The following is a 22,336-nucleotide window of genomic DNA, read 5'->3' as shown; positions in this document are numbered from 1 at the left end:
TAAAGGTCCCCAAAATCACAGTGGCCTACATTATTCTTAAATGGAAGAAGTTTGGGACCACCAAGACTCTTCCTAGAGCTGACCGCCGGGCCAAACTGAGCAATCGGGGGAGAAGGGCCTTGGTCAGGGAGGTGACCAAAAACCTGATGGTCACTCTGACAGAGCTCCAGAGTTCCTCTGTGGAGATGCAAGAACCTTCCAGAAGGACAACCATTTCTGCAGCACTCCACCAATCAGGCCTTTATGGTAGAATGGCCAGACAGAAGCCACTCCTCAATAAAAGGCACATGACAGCCCTCTTAGAGTTTGCCAAAAAGCACCTAAAGGACTCTGACTATGAGAAACAATATTCTCTGGTCGGATGAACCTGCGATTGAACTCTTTGGCCTGAATGCCAAGCATCACGTCTGGAGGAAACCTGGCACAATGAACCATGATGGTGGCAGCATCATGCTGAGTGTATGTTTTTCAGAGGCAGGGACTGGGAGACTAGTTAGGGTTGAGGGAGAGATGAACGGAGTAAAGTACAGAGAGATCCTTGATGAAAACCTGCTCCAGTGCCCTCAGGACCTCAGACTGGGGCAAAGGTTCAACTTCCAACAGGACAATGACCCTAAGCACACAGCCAAAACAAGGCAGGATTGGCTTTGGGACAAGTCTATGAATGTCATCGAGTGGCCCAGCCAGAGCCCGGACTTGAACCCGATCAATCATCTCTGAAGAGACCTGAAAATAGCTTTGCAGCGACACTCCCCATCCAACCTGACAGTTTGGGAGAATGATGTACATATATGGAGGAACAATATACTGTAACACAAGAGAGAGATACATTTATAGAGTGCATTTGCCATTCTGGTAAAATGCATTGTCTATTGTATAGGACAGGAAGCCAGAGTAAGGCCATGAGAGAAGGCGACACATAGGCGCCAGGACAGCTGGAAACACTAAAACTAGAGGAGACACATATTCTGCTGACCCCAGATAACACACATACAAAGGAACGCATTAAGCTGAGTGAAGGGACAAAGCAAGGGTCTTGTCATCATTAGGATCTAATGGAAAGCAGATGTGGGCGTTATTGGGCTGAACAAGCAGGATGCACGGATTGGGATGTAACTTAATTTGCATGTAGGATGGACTGATATGTTGTATGTGTATAAATCAGAGCGAGTGCTCTGAAAAAGTGTGTGTGTTCCGCGGACCACTCCGGCTTGCGATACCTTTTTATTAAAAGCCTATTGATTTCACAAAGTTCTTGAAAGCGTCGTATTTGAACCGATTTGCCACGACAACAGCTTGAGAGGATCTGCAGAAAAGAATGGGAGAAACTCCCCAAAAAGAAGACTCGAAGCTGTAATCGCTAAGGTGCTTCAACAAAGTACTGAGTAAAGGATCTAAATACTTATGTAAATGTGATATTTCAGTTTATTATTTTTTATGTATAAAAATGTGCTTTGTCATTATGGGGTATTGTGTGTAGATTGATATTTAATCCATTTTAGAATAAAGCTGTAATGTAACAACATTTGGAAAAGGTCAAGGGGTCTGAATACTTTCTGAATGCACTGCATAATCAATAAGTAATAATCATGTTGTACCTGGTGGAAGCCCAGGTAGTCCTGGATGGTTGGAGAGGCGTAGAAGATAGAGTCATCAGTGGTGACCACCAGGATAAAACCATTCAGAGCCTACACAGAGAGAGAGCACATGAGAAACCCCTACACACACACACACGCACGCGCACACACACACGCACACACACACCCACACACACGCACGCACACACGCGCGCACACACACACACACACGCATGGACACACACAACCATTGTAATCCTATGGCGGACTGCCTAAGCATTTTTTGTGGTCGCCAAAGTCCAAACAGTGTAAAACATTTGGTAAAAAGCTTTCAGTGTAAACTTAAATGACTAAAATCAGATATAAAGTATGTGGAACAGATTATGGACCTACGTATATTTTTATAATATAATCTTTGTGAACTAACAATCACCAAAATAAAATAAAAGTACTCAAATTTAAAAGTACTCATTTTGTTATTATGTTTGAGCAGAATAACACATTAATAGCCATGGCAAAATGCATAAAAATGCAGGACATTACCTTTAAAACTGCAAAATCCTCTCTCAGCATCATGGCAAAATCATTCAAATTACAGGAAATTACCTTCTCTCAGCTGCATAGCAAAATGTGTAGAATTGTAGGAAATTGTAGGAAATTTCTCTACACCGCCAAGATGGGCGCCTCTAAAATGCTCCACAATTTAGCCGCACCAACAGCCAACTGCGCTCATTGCCATGCCCCCTGTCACGCACACCACCTAAGCCCCTCTTTGATGCAGATAAACCCTACACACACACACACTCTGTATACCTGCAGCAGTAGGTTTCCCTCGGAGAGGCTGACTCCGTCTATAGAAGTGGCTGTCCGTCCGTTCCTACAGTTCCCACTGAGAGGGGGGGCCGGCCACTCACACTTCTTCTGGAGGGTCGCTGGAACACAGGAGAGGAGAACATGGCTTAGTTCTTAGTCCTTAGATTTACTTCTTAGTCCTTAGATTCACTTCTTAGTCCTTAGATTTACTTATTTGTTCTTCGTCCTTAAACTTAGTTTTTAGATTTAGTTCTTAGTCCTTAGATTTACTTATTTGTTCCTCGTCCTTAAACTTAGTTTTTAGATTTAGTCCTTAGCAGTGTTTTGGCAGCAATCAATGCCGCCACGCACCCAAAATATGGAACATGAAAAAAATAGTACCTCTTATAACAACTAATGGAAAATGCCATGGCGATGGTAACTGGACTAGTCTAATGTCACAGAAAATGTAACTGAAAAAAGGATTGTGTATTTTTGAAGATGCTGGAACAGTCCACATTTACTTTTCCTCTGCAAACAAAACAAGTAATGAATATAAAAATCAGACAACCCCATAGTAGAATAGTTTATCTATTTACCTAATCGGCTTGTTGTTGTGTGCTCTAGATAAACATTTCTCTCAATGGCGCATTTAAGTTACAAGTGCCATAGGGAGAGAATTCCCAGAATCAAATTTAGTCTGATCAAGACGAAGGAGATGATTGTGGACTACAGGAAAAAGAGGACCGAGCACGCCTCCATTCTCATCGACAGGGCTGCAGTGGAGCAGGTTGAGAGCTTCAAGTTTCTTGGTGTCCACATCACCAACAAACTATCATGGTCCAAACACACCAAGACAGTTGTGAAGAGGGCACGACAAAACCTATTCCCCTTCAGGAGACTGAAAAGATTTGGCATGGGTCCTCAGATCCTCAAAAGGTTCTACAGCTGCACCATCGACAACATCCTGGTTGCATCACTACCTGGTATGGCAACTGCTTGGCCTCTGTACATCACTGGGGCCAAGCTTCCTGCCATCCAGGAACTCTATACTAGGCGGTGTCAGAGGAAGGCCCTAAAAATGGTCAAAGACTCAAGCCACCCTAGTCATGGAATGTTCTCTCTGTACCGCACGGCAAGCGTTATCGGAGCGCCAAGTCTAGGTCACTGCCTGTAAGAGGAGACCTTGAAAATTTTAGCCCTTCGGCTGCTGCCAAAGAAGTGCCCATCCAAGAAGGCTCAAGGTCATTGGCCACAGATAAAATGACGTCAAATCACACTATATGTACAGTAGCTTTGATTGGACTGATCATGTCAACATATCTCTTGACACAATGATGAAAATAATCATGGCCTCTAAACCTTCAAGCTGCATACTGGACCCTATTCCAACTAAACTACTGAAAGAGCTGCTTCCTGTGCTTGGCCCTCCTATGTTGAACATAATAAACGGCTCTCTATCCACCTGATGTGTACCAAACTCACTAAAAGTGGCAGTAATAAAGCCTCTCTTGAAAAAGCCAAACCTTGACCCAGAAAATATAAAAAAACTATCGGCCTATATCGAATCTTCCATTCCTCTCAAAATTTTTAGAAAAGGCTGTTGCGCAACAACTCACTGCCTTCCTGAAGACAAACAATGTATACGAAATGCTTCAGTCTGGTTTTAGACCCCATCATAGCACTGAGACGGCACTTGTGAAGGTGGTAAATTACATTTTAATGGCATCGGACCGAGGCTCTGCATCTGCCCTCGTGCTCCTAGACCTTAGTGCTGCTTTTGATACCATCGATCACCACATTCTTTTGGAGAGATTGGAAACCCAAATTGTTCTACACGGACAAGTTCTGGCCTGGTTTAGATCTTATCTGTCGGAAAGATATCAGTTTGTCTCTGTGAATGGTTTGTCCTCTGACAAATCAACTGTAAATTTCGGTGTTCCTCAAGGTTCCGTTTTAGGACCACTATTGTTTTCACTATATATTTTACCTCTTGCGGATGTTATTCGAAAACATAATGTTAACTTTCACTGCTATGCGGATGACACACAGCTGTACATTTCAATGAAACATGGTGAAGCCCCAAAATTGCCCTTGCTAGAAGAATGTGTTTCAGACATAAGGAAGTGGATGGCTGCAAACGTTCTACTTTTAAACTCGGACAAAACAGAGATGCTTGTTCTAGGTCCCAAGAAACAAAGAGATCTTCTGTTGAATCTGACAATTAATCTTAATGGTTGTACAGTCGTCTCAAATAAAACTGTGAAGGACCTCGGCGTTACTCTGGACCCTGATCTCTCTTTTGAAGAACATATCAAGACCATTTCAAGGACAGCTTTTTTCCATCTACGTAACATTGCAAAAATCAGAAACTTTCTGTCCAAAAATGATGCAGAGAAATTAATCCATGCTTTTGTCACTTCTAGGTTAGACTACTGCAATGCTCTACTTTCCGGCTACCCAGATAAAGCACTAAATAAACTTCAGTTAGTGCTAAATACGGCTGCTAGAATCCTGACTAGAACCAAAACATTTGATCATATTACTCCAGTGCTCTACACTGGCTTCCTGTCAAAGCAAGGGCTGATTTCAAGGTTTTACTGCTAACCTACAAAGCATTACATGGGCTTGCTCCTACCTATCTCTCTGATTTGGTCCTGCCGTACATACCTACACGTACGCTACGGTCACAAGACGCAGGCCTCCTAATTGTCCCTAGAATTTCTAAGCAAACAGCTGGAGGCAGGGCTTTCTCCTATAGAGCTCCATTTTTATGGAACGGTCTGCCTACCCATGTCAGAGACGCAAACTCGGTCTCAACCTTTAAGTCTTTACTGAAGACTCATCTCTTCAGTGGGTCATATGATTGAGTGTAGTCTGGCCCAGGAGTGGGAAGGTGAACAGAAAGGCTCTGGAGCAACGAACCGCCCTTGCTGTCTCTTCCTGGCCGGTTCCCCTCTTTCCACTGGGATTCTCTGCCTCTAACCCTATTACAGGGGCTGAGTCACTGGCTTACTGGGGCTCTCTCATGCCGTCCCTGGAGGGGGTGCGTCACCAGAGTGGGTTGGCGCCGCCCCCCCCCCCCCCCCCCCCTCCCTTGGGTTGTGCCGTGGCGGAGGTCTTTGTGGGCTATACTCAGCCTTGTCTCAAGATGGTAAGTTGGTGGTTGAAGATATCCCTCTAGTGGTGTGGGGGCTGTGCTTTGGCAAAGTGGGTGGGGTTATATCCTTCCTGTTTGGCCCTGTCTGGGGGTGTCCTCAGATGGGGCCACAGTGTCTCCTGACCCCTCCTGTCTCAGCCTCCAGTATTTATGCTGCAGTAGTTTATGTGTCGGGGGGCTAGGGTCAGTTTGTTATATCTGGAGTACTTCTCCTGTCCTATTTGGTGTCCTGTGTGAATCTAAGTGTGCGTTCTCTAATTCTCTCCTTCTCTCTTTCTTTCTCTCTCTCGGAGGACCTGAGTCCTAGGACCATGCCCCAGGACTACCTGACATGATGACTCCTTGCTGTCCCCAGTCCACCTGACCGTGCTGCTGCTCCAGTTTCTGTTGCTGTTCTGCCTTATTATTATTCGACCATGCTGGTCATTTATGAACATTTGAACATCTTGGCCATGTTCTGTTATAATCTCCACCCGGCACATCCAGAAGAGGACTGGCCACCCCACATGGCCTGGTTCCTCTCTAGATTTCTTTCTAGGTTTTGTCCTTTCTAGGGAGTTTTTCCTAGCCACCGTGCTTCTGTTTGCTGTTTGGGGTTTTAGGCTGGGTTTCTGTACAGCACTTTGAGATATCAGCTGATGTACGAAGGGCTATATAAATAAATTTGATTTGATTTTGATTTGATTTACTCCTGTAGTCATTTGAGTGTAAGCCCTCCCTGTCTCCAGACTAACCTAACTACACAATTTGTCCTCCTGCCCTGTCATGTCCTCCCCTGTCCGGCCCGTCCCGTCTTGCCCTGCTCTGTCCTCTCCTCCCTTGTCCTGTCTAGGGTCACAAAGGGAGGGTATATTACTGGAAACGTTATACGTTTACCAGTAAACTACCAGAATTTTGTTATCTTTCAAGCATTCCATATAATATATCACAAGCCATCTAGTGGCCCTTATGGGTACTTCAGATTATCACAGGTGTCTTTAATTATCTCTGGTTCTCTGTGTGGCCTTATCACAGGTCAATTATATGAAATAATAAAATAAGATGATTTTACAAAAACATTTTAGCTGTAGCCTGTGTGTGTCTCTGAGTGTGGTTTCTGCTTATCACCCAAACAGGCCAGATACACACATCCTGCTTCTCATTCCTGACCACAGTGGCTGCTAGGGACTGATATCAGCCACCACTTTGGTTCTCGGGTCAAGGTTAGGGTCAGAAACATTATCAGAGCTCAGAAAGGGAGGAACTTCGTGGATAGAACAGCATGTCTATTTTTGTGAGAAACAGAATTTGACTTCTGCCTCCCTTAAAGTCACACACACACACACACACACACACACACACACACACACAGAAAGAGAGAGAGTTGGTGATAAACATTGGTAGGCTAATAGATGAGTTCCCTCCATACAATGTACAGGCACTTTGAAGACTTGGTATAACAGTCAAGTCCTGGAAACTGAGGCAGCTGAGGCAGTTGTGACAGTCAGCGTGCACTAGACCAGAGCATGCAGTTATCAGGAGCTATTAAAATACAAGTAGTTGAAATTTGTATTACACTTAACAGAGCTTGCACTTGTCAGTTGACTGTACATCTTAACAATATCCAATCAATTAGAGGAGTGTAACAGTGGACCACTCACTCCAGAGGAAACCAATGGTTAGGTAGGCAAGAGTTAGGTTAATGACTGGACTGACTGGACTGACTGGGATTCAACCCAGCTCAACCCCCCCTCCCTCACCCCCTTCCTCAGCTCTCCCTCCCTCACCCCTCCTTATCAACAAACACAGGAAACAGGCCTGATGATCAGCCATCCAAGCCATTGCACACACAGCAGCACCAAAAGCCTGATAAACATCTGATTGGCCCTGGAGGCTGTAACCCCATAAACAAGCAGGAAGTGACTGTAACCAGTGGGCTTCAACAACAAAAATATTATGAAGATGTTGGGGCAAAAGTGGGGCAAAAAAAGTATTTAGTCAGCCACCAATTGTGCAAGTTCTCCCACTTAAAAAGATGAGAGAGGCCTGTAATTTTCATCATAGGTTCACTTAAACTATGACAGACAAAATGAGAAAAAAATCCAGAAAATCACATTGTATGTTTTTTAATGAATTTATTTGCAAATTATGGTGGGAAATAAGTATTTGGTCAATAACAAAAGTGTATCTCAATACTGTGCTATACACCCTTTGTTGGCAATGACAGAGGTCAAACGTTTTCTGTAAGTCTTCACAAGGTTTTCACATACTGTTGCTGGCTAGGCCACTCTAGGAACTTGAAATGCTTCTTACGAAGCCACTCCTTCGTTGCCCGGGCGGTGTGTTTGGGATCATTGTCATGCTGAAATACCCAGCCACGTTTCATCTTTAATGCCCTTGCTGATGGAAGGAGGTTTTCACTCAAAATCTCACGATACATGGCCCCATTCATTCTTTCCTTTACAAGGATCAGTCGTCCTGGTCCCTTTGCAGAAAAACAGCCACAAAGCATGATGTTTCCACCCCATGCTTCACAGTAGGTATGGTGTTCTTTGGATGCAACTCAGCATTCTTTGTCCTCCAAACACGACGAGTTTAGTTTTTCACCAAAAAGTTATATTTTGGTTTCATCTGACCATATGACATTCTCCCAATCTTCTTCTGGATCATCCAAATCCTCTCTAGCAAACTTCAGACGGGCCTGGACATGTACTGGCTTAAGCAGGGGGACACGTCTGGCACTGCAGGATTTGAGTCCCTAGCGGTGTAGTGTGTTACTGATGGTAGGCTTTGTTACTTTGGTCCCAGCTCTCTGCAGGTCATTCACTAGGTCCCCCCCGTGTGGTTCTGGGATTTTTGCTCACCGTTCTTGATCTTGCGTGGAGCCCCAGATCGAGGGAGATTATCAGTGGTCTTGTATGTCTTCCATTTCCTAATAATTGCTCCCACAGTTGATTTCTTCAAACCAAGCTGCTTACCTATTGCAGATTCAGTCTTCCCAGCCTGGTGCAGGTCTACAATTTTGTTTCCAGTGTCCTTTGACAGCTCTTTGGTCTTGGCCATAGTGGAGTTTGGAGTGTGACTGCTTGAGGTTGTGGACAGGTGTCTTTTATACTGATAACAAGTTCAAACAGGTGCCATTAATACAGGTAACGAGTAGAGGACAGAGGAGCCTCTTAAAGAAGAAGTTACAGGTCTGTGAGAGCCAGAAATCTTGCTTGTTTGTAGGTGACCAAATACTTATTTTCCACCATAATTTGCAAATAAATTCATAAAAAATCCTACAATGTGATTTTCTGGAATTTTTTTCTCATTTTGTCTGTCATAGTTGAAGTGTACCTATGATGAAAATTACAGGCCTCTCTCGTCTTTTTAAGTGGGAAAACTTGCACAATTGGTGGCTGACTAAATACTTTGTGGATGTTGGTGTTGTTGCTGTACTCTAATGTACTTGTCCTCTTGCTCAGTATGTTGTCTTGTGTATGTCTGGTAGTGTTAAATAAATATATGTTCGTATTTTTATATTTTATTGTTGTTGCATTGTCGAGAAGGAACCTGCAAGTAAGCATTTATTTGGAGGGTGTATACCATATGTGTATCCTGTAAATATGATTAATAAAACTTGAATCCTCAGTTTGGGATGGCACTGTACCCTGGCAGTGTACCATAGACATGGGATGGCACTGTACCCTGGCAGTGTACCATAGACATGGGATGGCACTGTACCCTGGCAGTGTACCATAGACATGGGATGGCACTGTACCCTGGCAGTGTACCGTAGACATGGGATGGCACTGTACCCTGGCAGTGTACCATAGACATGGGATGGCACTGTACCCTGGCAGTATACCGTAGACATGGAATGGCACTGTACCCTGGCAGTATACCATAGACATGGGATGGCACTGTACCATAGACATGGGATGGCACTGTACCCTGGCAGTGTACCGTTGACATGGGATGGCCCTGTACCCTGGCAGTGTACCGTAGACAATGGATGACACTGTACCCTGGCAGTGTACCGTAGACATGGGATGGCACTGTACCCTGGCAGTGTACCATAGACATGGGATGGCACTGTACCCTGGCAGTGTACCATAAACATGGGATGGCACTGTACCCTGGCAGTGTACCATAGACATGGGATGGCACTGTACCCTGGCAGTATACCATAGACATGGGATGGCACTGTACCCTGGCAGTTTACTATTGACATGGGATGGCACTGTACCCTGGCAGTGTACCATAGACATGGGATGGCACTGTACCCTGGCAGTGTACCATAGACATGGGATGGCACTGTACCCTGGCACTGTACCCTGGCAGTATACCATAGACATGGGATGGCACTGTACCCTGGCAGTGTACCATAGACATGGGATGGCACAGTACCCTGGCAGTGTACCATAGACATGGGATGGCACTGTACCCTGGCAGTGTACCATTGACATGGGATGGCACTGTACCCTGGAAGTTTACCATTGACATGGGATGGCACTGTACCCTGGCAGTGTACCATAGACATGGGATGGCACTGTACCCTGGCAGTGTACCATAGACATGGGATGGCACTGTACCCTGGCAGTGTACCATAGACATGGGATGGCACTGTATCCTGACAGTATACCGTAGACATGCTCCTCACGGACAACTACTGCAGAAAAACACACACACACAGGGCCAATAAAAAGGCCCAGACACAAATACACACACATCAACCGACACGCTGGAACAAATCTGGGTCAGAAGGATTCCGTGTCAACTCTTATTTCAATCTCTCTGTTCTCCTTTGAGTCAGACAGACAACAGACAGCTAGGCTTCAGCCACCTCAGACAGACAACAGGACATAGACATGGAAACTACACAACCATTCACCATACAGATCCTTAAGAGCTACACCTAAACTCAGAGGAAAAAACACTCAACTTGAAAGACTGAATCCTAACTTCAGATATAAAAAAATATTACTTGTTAATTAAACAAAATATTTTTCCATGAGCAACTATATTAGTATTAGTGACAGGCAGTTGATAATACCTCAAATCTCCCTGCTGTATCCCCTTCGTGTAGTCGTAATTACTCCCATGCCTCTTGCGGCCAGTGGCTGTTGTGCCCTTGGGCTGAATACTATAATTCCCTTCTCCTGGCTGCGTGCCAAAGCACCTCTCACTCACATGGCTCTCTGTCACGTGATCAGGTCTTTCTCACAGGCTACACGTAAAAACAGACACATCGAGGACGCAACTGTACTCATCCTTATCCAAATCCGAACCACATATTGAAGATATTGGAAGAACTGTCCACATTTACTTTTTGTCAGCCAACAAGATCAGTAGGCATAACGAACAGCAAAAGCAATAGCCTATGTCAATCCACTATCCCCATTGTACAAAAGTTGACCTTTTCTATTCTGTGCTAGAAATAAATATTTCAAACATAGTCTGGGAAACTTGTGGGATGCAATAGATCCCAAATTGATACAAGCACTAGCATAAAATGAGTTTTGTAGTGATTCCTATGTTGTTGATGTAAAGAACATTTGTTGGTCCGTGGTGTGTAATGAGGAGCAAACAGACGCTGCATTACTTATTCCAATTACTAATAAGCATGCACCCATTAAGAAAATGACTGTAAAGACAGTTAAATCATTGTGGATTGAGGAGGAATTGAAAAATTGTCTGGTTGAGAGGGATGAGGCAAAAGGAATGGCAAATAAGTCTGGCTGCACAACCGATTGGCAAACGCATTGCAAATTGAGAAATCATATGACTAAACTGAATTAAAAAGAAGAAACTACACTTTGAAACAAAGATATATTACATAAAGAATGATAATAAAAAACTTTGGAGCATGGGAAAAAAGGCATGGAATCAGATGGCTCATTCATCACAAAACCAACTGATTTTGCCAACCACTTTAATGATTTTTCAGTGGCAAGTTAAGCAAACGTAGGCATGACATGCCAGCAACAAACGCTGACACTAAACATCCAAGTACAGTGCCAGTCAAGAGTTTGGACACTCATTAAAGGGTTTTTCTTTATTTACTACATTATAAAATTATAGTGAAGACATCAAAACAATGAAATAACACATATGGAATTGTGTACTAACCAAATAAGTGTTAAACAAATCAAAATATATTTTAGCTACCCTTTGCCTTGATGACAGCTTTGCAAGCTCTTGACATACTCTCAACCAGCTTCACCTGGAATGCTTTTTCCAACAGTCTTGAAGAAGTTCCCACATATGCTGAGCACTTGTTGGCTGCTTTTCCTTCACTCTGCGGTCCAACTCACCAAACCATCTCAATTGGGTTGAGGTTGGGTGATTGAACAAATTAACTTATTCTCTGCAGCGGAGGTAACTCTGGGTCTTCCTTTCCTGTGGCGGTCCTCATAAGAGCCAATTTCATCATAGCGCATGATGGTTTTTGCAACTGCACTTGAAGAAACTTTCAAAGTTTTTGACATTTTCCGGACTGACTGACCTTCATGTCTTAAATGAATGATGGACTGTCATTTCTCTTTGCTTATTTTAGCTGTTCTTGCCATAATATGGACTTGGTATTTTACCAAATAGGACTATCTTCTGTATACCACCCCTACCTTGTCACAACACAACTGATTGGCTCAAACGCATTAAGAAGGAAAGAAATTCCACAAATGAACTTTTAACAAGGCACACCTGTTAATTGAAATGTGACTACCAGGTGACTACCTCATGAAGCTGGTTGAGAGAATGCCAAGAGTTTGCAAAGCTGTCATCAAGGCAAAGGGTGGCTACTTTGAAGAATCTCAAATATAAAATATATTTTGATTTGTTTAACATTTTTTTGTGTACTACATGATTCCATATGTGTTATTTCATTGTTTTGATGACTTCACCATAATTCTACAATGTAGAAAACTGTAAAAATAAAGAAAACCCCCGGAATGAGTAGGTGTGTACAAACTTTTGACTGGTACTGTATATCTGACCAAATTATGAAAGATAACAAGATTGTGGGGCTGTTTTGTTAGACTTCAGTGCGGCTTTTGACATTATGGATCATAGTCTGCTGCTGGAAAAACGTATGTGTTATGGCTTTACACCCCCTGCTATATTGTGGATAAAGAGTTACCTGTCTAACAGACCACAGAGGGTGTTCTTTAATGGAAGCCTCTCCATACTCCAGGTAGAATCTGGAATTCTCCAGGGCAGCTGTCTAGGCCCCTTACTTTTATCAATCTTTACTAGCGACATGCCACCGCTTTACAACAGCTGTAGAGCCTAACTGGCAAACACACACAGCGTGTGAGTTTCAAGTTGGAGAAAATCATTTTCACCATAAAAATGCACCTTTATATCGCATTTGTGGTCACTTTTGAGAATGGTGTTTTCCTGCTAATTGAACATTTGCGCTTATAGCCTATTGCTGTGAGCGCATTGCTGTGCTTATACTATGAAGAAATAGACCAATAGTTTATCAACATTTTAAGCTAAACGTTCTCATCTGTTGCGTTAGGCTCATTGCTTAAAACAGTATTTGTTTTATTTAGTATTTATCATGGATCCCCATTACTCTTCCTGGGGTCGAGCAACATTAACATGCTCTACAGCAGGGATCATCAACTAGATTCAACTCGAGTGGATGGTCAGGGGGCCGGAAACATAACTGCAAATCATTTGTAGACTGCAAATTGACTGCAAGTGTTTCCAAGCGTGTGAATGAGAGCACGTTCTTTGGTATTTTTCTCTGGTAAAGACAATAACGATTCTCCGTCTTAAATTGTATCATTTATTTGCATATTAGGGTACCTAAGGTTTGATTATAAACGTTGATTGACTTGTTTGGATAAGTTTATTGGTAACGTTTGGGATTCATTTTGTATGCATTTTGAAAGAGGGAAACCGAGTGGATTATTGACTGAAGCGCGCCAGCTAAACTGAGTTTTTATGGATATAAAGAAGGACATTATCGAACAAAAGGACCATTTGTAATGTAACTGTGACCTTTTGGAGTGCCAACAGAAGAAGATCTTCAAAGGTAAGGCATGTATAATATCGCTATTTCTGACTTTCGTGTCGCAACTCCCTGGTTGAAAGTGATTTGTTATGCATTTGTGCGCTGGGCGCTGTCCTCAGATAATCGCATGGTTTGCTTTCGCCGTAAAGCCTTTTTGAAATCTGACACGGAGGCTGGATTAACAACAAGTTAAGCTTTATTTTGATGTATTGCACTTGTGATTTCATGAAGGTTTAATATTTATAGTAACTTAATTTGAATTTGGCGCTCTGCAATTTCACCGGAAGTTGTCGAAATGGGACGCTAGCGTCCCACTGATCCGCAAGAAGTTAACCTCTTAGAGCTCTAGGGGCGCTATTTCATTTTTGGATAAAAAACGTTCCCGTTTTAAGCGCGATATTTTGTCACGAAAAGATGCTCGACTATGCATATTCTTGACAGTTTTGGAAAGAAAACACTCTGAAGTTTCAGAATCTGCAAAGATTTTGTCTGTAAGTGCCCCAGAACTCATTCTACAGGCGAAACCAAGATGATGCATCACCCAGGAATTAGCAGAATTTCTGAAGCTCTGTTTTCCATTCTCTCCTTATATGGCTGTGATTGCGCAACGAATGAGCCTACACTTTCTGTCGTTCGCCCAAGGTCTTAGCAGCATTGTGACGTATTTGTAGGCATATCATTGGAAGATTGACCATAAGAGACTACATTTCCCAAGTGTCCGCCTGGTGTCCTGCGTCGAATTCGGTGCGCAATTGCCAGCTGCTTCCACTTTACCATTTGATTCAGGGGAGAAAGCATGTGTCCAAGAACGATGTATCAATGAAGAGATATGTGAAAAACACCTTGATGATTGATTCTAAACAACGTTTGCCATGTTTTCAGTCGATATTATGGAGTTAATTTGGAAAAAAGTTTGCGTTTTGAGGACTGAATTTATGGATTTTTTTTGGTGGCCAAATGTGATGTATAAAACGGAGCTATTTCTAATACACAAGGAATCTTTTTGGAAAAACTGAGCATCTGCTATCTAACTGAGAGTATCCTCATTGAAAACATCAGAAGTTCTTCAAAGGTAAATGATTTTATTTGAAGGCTTTTATGTTTTTGTTAATGTTGCGTGCTGGATGCTAACGCTAATGCTAACGCTAAATGCTAACGTGAAATGCTAACTCTAGCTAGCTACTTTTACACAAATTATTGTTTTCCTATGGTTGAGAAGCATATTTTGAAAATCTGAGATGACAGTGTTGTTTACAAAAGGCTAAGCTTGAGAGATGGCATATTTATTTCATTTCATTTGCGATTTTCATAAATAGTTAACGTTGTGTTATGCTAATGAGCTTGCTGATAGATTTACACAATCCTGGATACAGGGTTTTTTTCATAGCTAAACGTGACGCAGAAAACGGAGCGATTTGTCCTAAACAAATAATCTTTCAGGAAAAACTGAACATTTGCTATCTGAGAGTCTCCTCATTGAAAACATCTGAAGTTCTTCAAAGGTAAATGATTTTTTTGAATGCTTTTCTGTTTTTTTGTGTAAATGTTGCCAGCTGAATGTTAATGCTAAATGCTACGTTAGCCATCAATACTGTTACACAAATGCTTGTTTTGCAATGGTTGAGAAGCATATTTTGAAAATCTGAGATGACAGTGTTGTTAACAAAAGGCTAAGCTTGAGAGCTAGCATATTTATTTCATTTCATTTGCGATTTTCATGAATAGTTAACGTTGCGTTATGGTAATGAGCTTGAGTCTGTATTCACAAACCCGGATCCGGGATGGGGAGATCAGAAAGGTTAATAGCCTGTGCATTACTTTCCAACAGTGAGTTTAACGATAAACGTAGTGTGTGTGTGTGCGTGCGTCTGTGTGTGTGTGTGCACCTCCAACCCCACTCACCATGAAAGAAGCTCTTGACCTTGACATATCCCACGCTGAGCCGCAGGACAGACAATTTGTCCAACCTACCCCTGACCTCTGGGGAGAAGGGCAGCAGGTTGGTCAGCCGGTCGAGCTCCCCGTTCAGACGATTCCGGTGACGTTTTGAAGGGTTGGTCTTTACCACACCGTCACCTGGAGCATGCTTCAGACTGGGGACAGGAGGGGAGGAGAGGGAGGAATTAGTAATCTACTGAGCAGAGCTGAACTGCAGCTGATTGTCAGAGGCTTTAGCGCAGAGGTTAACAGACCAGAGAGGACAAGGGAAGGTTAGGAATCTACTGAACACAGACTTTGGACTACTAGAGTATATGATTGTCAGTAGCAAGCTAACACAGTCTTGTGGTGAACAGACAACCCAGGTTCAAAACCAGTCAGACACTAGTCAGTCACATTGGTGCCATGACACAAATTCTGTCAGGTGATGCCTATCAGCTGCTGGGGTCATTCCGGAGAGGAGGTGGTCAAAGGAAGTGAAGTGTAATAGATTGGAAACCTGGTCAGTCACACTTACAGTAGCAGTCAAAAGTTTGGGTACACCTACTCATTCAAGGGTTTTTCTTTTTTTTTTTTTACTATTTTTTACATTGGAGAATAATAGTGAAGACATCAACACTAGGAAATAGCACATGTAGTAACCCAAAAGGTTTTAAACAAATCAAAATATATTTTATATTTGAGATTCTTCAAAGTAGCCACCATTTGCGTTGATGACAGCTTTGCACACTCTTGGCATTCTCTCAACCAGCTTCACCTGAAATGCTTTTCCAACAGTCTTGAAGGAGTTCCCACAAATGCTAAGCACTTGTTGGCTGCTTTTCCTTCACTCCGCGGTCCAAGTCATACCAAACCATCTCAACGGTTTGAGATCGGGTGATTGTGGAGGCCAGGTCATCTGATGCAGCACTCCATCACTCTCCTTTTTGGTCAAATAGCTCTTACACAGTCTGGAGGTGTGTTGGGTCATTGTCCTGTTGAAAAACAAATTATAGTCCCACTAAGCGCAAACCAGATGGGATGGCGTATTGCTGCAGAATGCTGTCGTACTCATGCTGGTTAAGTGGCCTTGAATAAAAAAAAATCACAGAAAGTATCACCAGCAAAGCACCCCCCCAACATCACACCTCCTGCTTCACAGTGAGAAACACACATGCAGGGATCATCCATTCACCTACTCTGTGACTCAAAAAGACAAGGCGGTTGGAACCAAAAATCTCACATTTGGACTCATCAGACCAAAGGATAGATTTCCACCAGTCTAATGTCCATTGCTTGTGTTTCTTGGCCCAAGCAAGTCTCTTTTTCTTATTGGTGTCCTTCAGTAGTGATTTCTTTGTAGCAATTCGACCATGAAGGCCTGATTCACTCAGTCTCCTCTGAACAGTTGATGTTGAGATGTCTGTTACTTGAACTCTGTGAAGCATTTATTTGGGCTGCAATTTCTGAGGCTGGTAACTCTAATGAACTTATCGTCTGCAGCAGAGGTAACGCTGGGTCTTCCTTTCCTGTGGTGGTCCTCATGAGAGCCAGTTTCATCATAGCGCTTGATGGTTTTTGCGACTGCACTTGAAGAAACTTTCAAAGTTCTTGAAATTTCCCGGATTGACTGACCTTCATGTCTTAAATGAATGATGGACTGTCTTTGCTTATTTGAGCTGTTTTTGACATAATATGGATTTGGTCTTTTACCAAATAGGGCCATCTACCTCTTCACAACACAACTGATTGGCTCAAACGCATTAAGAAGGAAAGAAATTCAACAAATGAACTTTTAACAAGGCACACCTGTTAACTGAAATGCATTCCAGGTGACTACCTTATGAAGCTGGTTAAAAGAATGTCAAGAGTGTGCAACGCTGTCATCAAGGCAAAGGGTGGATACTTTGAAGAAAATATATTTTGATTTGTTAAACACTCTTTTGGTTACTACATGATTCCATGTGTTATTTCATAGTTTTGATGTCTTCACTATTATTTTACAATGTAGAAAATAGTAAAAATAAAGAAAAACACTTGAATGAGTAGGTGTGTCCAAACTTTTAAATGGTACTGTATGTAATCTGTCCTGAAATGCCCTGCCCCTGTAGTAAACAGATGGCTGAGAATAAGAAGTTGTTTCAGGTCAATTTCTCAACACCAGTTCCATGAATAGACAACAAAGACTCACTTCTATAAGCATATCAGGACATGTAAAATGAACGCAGTAACAGATTTTGGGAAACAGAGTCCATTCTTCATGACAGGTCTGGGTGTCACACCTGCTCCCACTCCTCTGTTACTATCATTACACGCATCAGTGCAATATTGGACTCACCTGGACTCCTTCACTTTGTTGATTGCTCCTCTTTATCGGTCTGTTCCTCAGTTTGTTCCCAGTGTCAACATTGATGTTATTTTTTGCATGTCCATGCGCTGTCCGTGTTCTGTTTCATGTCCGTTGCTTAATAAATGTTCACTCCCTGTACTTGCTTCTCGTCTCCCAACGTCTGTCTTTACACTGGTAATCATCTGGCTATTGCTGTCACTTACAATATGTTTTCAGGGGCTTGAAAGAGACAAGCCCTTTCAGACTATAAAATTGAGGGCCAGGAGAGAAAAGGACTTTCCATTATAGAGATGCAGCCTGTGTGATGTCTAATCCAGAGGCCATCCTGCAGCCTGCAGCCCCAGGCAGCATAGCTAAGGACAAACAGGATTTCTGTTCCTCTGCTGCTGCCCCAGAGGACAGAGTGACTGGCTGGCTCCTCTTTACCTTGGGGAGGAGGCATGGTTACTGAACCCATGGTATGTCCTTTGGGAAACGCATGGAACTCATACTCAGGTTGGTTCTGAATTACAGGATGATTTATTTCAGCATAGCATTTCACGATTGTTAACCAGTGATGCCTTCTAGATTCCCAATTAAGGTCAATTTCAAAGACATCTGACAGGGCCAATACAAATTTCAAGAGGGGGAAAGTACACAAACATTTTCTTTATTTTATATTTTATTTAACTAGGCCAGTCAGTTAAGAACAAATTATTATTTACAATGACTGTCTACACCGGCCAAACCTGGACGACGCTGGGTAAATTATGTGCCGCCCTATGGGACTGCTAATCACGGCCGGTTGTGATACAGCCTGGAATCGAACCAGGGTGTCTGTAGTGACGCCTCAAGCATTGAGATGCAGTGCCTTAGACAAGGGCTTTTCTTTCGAAGCATTGATTGTGCACTAAAGAAAGCATAAAAACATCCTAAAAAGGAGTGATGTCATCATTGCGAGCCTGCAGCATCATGGGGTCTACCGGGGCTCTGCCAGTGTAACTACAACACATTACAGCAGGATTACTCTGCTAGAACAGGCCTGGACACGACACACAGTCTGCCAACACTCCCTCCCATAACACACACACACATAGAGAGAGAGACACAGAGAGAGACACAGAGAGAGACAGAGACAGAGAGAGAGAGAGAGAGAGAGAGAGAGAGAGAGAGAGACTATCGTGGAAAAATGAAAGATTATGTTATAATGCTTGTAAGATTATATTATAATCTTTGTATTGCATTATAATAGTTGTTACATTCGACAGAATAGAGTATTGTGTGTGTGTTCCACTGAGGGTGAGCCTCTATGAGATAGCACTGACAGAGGAGATTTACGATGTCTTTGGGTAATAAAGCCTAAAGAGCATTCCAGATAACATGAGCTAATGGTTCTGTTCTATGCCGTATCAGAGAGAGACGGTTCCCTTTTGGAGTGAGTGGAGTTCACCGGACGTTCTACCTGTCCCAGACCTGCTGTTTTCAACTCTCTCTCGAGAGAGAGAGTTGGTAGAGATACTCTTAATGATCGGCTATGAAAAGCCAACCGACATTTACTCCTGAGGTGCTGACCTGTTGCACCCTCGACAACTATTGTGATTATTATTATTTGACCCTGCTGGTCATCTATAAACATTTGAACATCTTGGCCATGTTCTGTTATAATCTCCACCCGGCACAGCCAGAAGAGGACTGACCACCCCTCATAGCCTGGTTCCTCTCTAGGTTTCTTCCTAGGTTTTGGCCTTTTTAGGGAGTTTTTCCTAGCCACCTTGCTTCTACACCTGCATTGCTTGCTGTTTGGGGTTTTAGGCTGGATTTCTGTACAGCACTTTGAGATATCAGCTGATGTACGAAGGGCTATATAAATACATTTGATTTTGATTTGAGTGAGGGGGCCAGACACTGGTCTTTACAATGAGAACTGTTGACACAGCAAATCTTAACCTTTGTGAACTGTTCCTAAGATCTGTGGTTCGTCAGTGTAAGTTGAGAGGGGTGTATCTTGGCTATAAAAGATCTTTGTACTTTTCTGGTGGTACTTTTCAATGGTTCATTAGAGATAGTGCATCATTGAAAGTCAAAAAGGCTATTGCAAAGCTTATTATTAAAACATATGTAGTTTAAGTATAACTCTGACTGGTGTTGGAAGTTTGTAACTCTCATTTGCTAAAGCAGAAAAATGCCACGACAAGATGCAGAGAGAGAGACACACAGAGAGAGAGAGAGAGAGAGAGAGAGAGAGGAAAGAGAAGATAAGGGAATAAAGAAATACAGAGGAGAGAGAAAGCAGGGCCTGGAGAACTTGGAATAAAAGCACGAGGATAGGCTGTGCGTGCATTGTGAATTATACCAGATAGATCAACACTGGTTGGATCATTTTCTGGAGCTTCCATTCGCTCACAGTGGTTAATGTCCTTAGTAAAGCTAGGCAATCGGGCCACATTGCATTCCTTTGGAAGAAAGGGGAAAGAGCAAACTACCCTAGAGAGTAAACTATAGTAGACTCTTGAGTAAACTTCACTGTCCTTCAAACAACCTCACAGTCCACTCTGCCATCACTATACTGCATTAGTGCACAATAACCAAACAAAATTGTTTTGTTTGGTTATTGTGCACTAATGCGGTATAGTGATGGCAGAGTGGACTGTGAGGTTTCCCATAACAGTTGAGTCTTACTGTAAATTGTGGCTTAGTGTAAATTAATCCCAGCCCCCTGAGCTATTCGGTGTGAAGTTTCCGCCTGTCTGTCTGTCATGTCTGTCTGCCCTCTTGCCGGTCAGTCTGTCTTTTTGCCTGAATAGCAGTCATGTCTGTCTGCCTTCTTGCCTGTCTGTCTGTCTGTCTGCAAGTCAAGTCTGTGTGTGAGGAAGCCAGCCAGGTAAACATCACACTCATACAGATGTTAAAATCCCTCCTTGGAGTCACTTTAAATGTTTGTTTGAGGGGGAACAGCAGAGGCTGTGTCAACGCACACCTCTCATTCTCATCAGAGGAAAGTTATTTGAACACACTACAGTGACTTTATAATAGTCTACTTTACAGTGTTGTTACTGTTAAAAAAAAAAAAGTTGGCCTGAAGATGTTGTTTGTCCGTGGACTCCCAGTCAGCAGCCTGTACTCTGGGAGGAAAACCATGTGCCTCCTCTGCTCTGCTGTAGTAAACTACACTTTGGTCCAGCTTGTTTCTAGCAAATCGAGCGACCAGTTATTCAAAACCAACTCTGCCTCGATATAAGAGGACAGAGTTGAGCTTCCTCAACTAGGTAGACTATTGACTTTGGACCAAATCTTCAAGACGGGAATTGGGATAGTGCTTGTGGTCCCCAATCAAGGAGGGCCTACAGCAGCACCTAGATCTTCTGCACAGATTCTGTCAGACCTGGATCCTGACAGTAAATCTCAGTAAGACAACAATAATGGTGTTCCTGAAAAAGGTCCAGTTCCCAGGACCACGAATACAAATTCCATCTAGACACTTGCCCGAGAGCACACAAAAAACTATACATACCTCGGCCTAAAACATATTTTCTATTTCACTTGTTTTGGCAGTGTAAACATACGTTTCCCATGTCAATAAAGCCCTTAAATTGAAATTATTATGATGCTGTGTTGATGTTGTACACCCTCCTCCCACCATCACGCCCACTAATTATATAAAAGAATAGGCATGCATTCACAGAAAGCAGTGAATACATCTTAGCCTACAAATATTATTACCTTTTCTGGACGGGTTTCTTCCTCTTCTTCGCTGCATATATCCCCTCATTCCCCAACATAGTTATTTTGACTTTTTTTTAAATGTTTTTTTTTTAAATAATCTAGTTAAAAATTTCCTCATCCGATTACTCACGAATTAAAAAAAATGATCATACAAATAACAAGCATGACTAACAGTTCCAAATGCGAACAGAGAAGTTAGCATGCTTGTTGCTGGTCCAAAGAAACCCTTGCTATCTGCTCTGCTATTCTGAGGTCGATAAAAACGTTGGTCAGAGCGTAGGGTCCGAGGTCCTACAAAGTCACGAAAACTACACTTGAGTCCAGTACCAAACCACGTTTATCACTACCCTCGTTCATCGAAATGCAATGAGAAAGTTGTCCCTCCGGTTCCTCAAAGTAAACTCGACCTGCTACGTAAGAAGTCTTCTTTCTCGCAATAGGTTTCAACCAATCGAAATCACTGTAACACCGTAACTCTGTCACACCGAATATTATTGGTGTACATTCACTAATATAGGGGGGGATTCTATTCATGCCCCGGGTGAGCCGGGTGTTGATTGCATACAATGAAAACTAGTTTTAAAATATATGTATTTTTCCTGCATGATGCAGCATGCTGTAATGTTTACAATATGAATGAGTGGCGCAGATTATCGTTCGATTTGATCGATCAGGGCGCGCCTCCCTCACCGGCTTCCTCATGTCAGGTTCATGGCCCCGTTCAGGTTAATAAAACTCTCTCATTACCATCTTTCATAAGCAACAGAAAGAGACAACTTCAAAGAATTCGGATGTTTGACATGTTTCGACAAAGTAACAAACTATGCAATATCTCATCAAACAGGGAACTT

General features: G+C 42.7%; 1 protein-coding gene across 2 annotated transcripts in view; it reads right to left on the bottom strand.

Moving 5' to 3' along the window:
- Positions 1-21,968, bottom strand: part of LOC110537064 (uncharacterized) — a 39,551-nt gene extending 17,583 nt beyond the window's left edge. The window contains exons 1-4 of one of the 2 annotated variants that reach the window (XM_021622788.3): positions 21,483-21,968; positions 15,419-15,609; positions 2,391-2,509; positions 1,599-1,688 (exon numbers count right to left, since the gene is read on the bottom strand). In XM_021622788.3, the coding sequence (XP_021478463.2) occupies positions 1,599-1,688; positions 2,391-2,509; positions 15,419-15,609; positions 21,483-21,541 (459 nt within the window). In that variant the 5' untranslated portion in view covers positions 21,542-21,968. Of the gene's footprint in view, positions 1-1,598; positions 1,689-2,390; positions 2,510-15,418; positions 15,610-17,771 lie in introns of both variants that reach the window. The other variant, XM_090191850.1, reaches the window with a different exon arrangement.
- Positions 21,969-22,336: the final 368 nt, after the last annotated feature.

This window comes from Oncorhynchus mykiss, chromosome 12, assembly GCF_057628025.1.
Source record: "Oncorhynchus mykiss isolate SJ-2025 chromosome 12, ASM5762802v1, whole genome shotgun sequence".
Taxonomy (NCBI): domain Eukaryota; kingdom Metazoa; phylum Chordata; class Actinopteri; order Salmoniformes; family Salmonidae; genus Oncorhynchus; species Oncorhynchus mykiss.
This window is presented reverse-complemented; position numbering and strand designations above follow the sequence as displayed.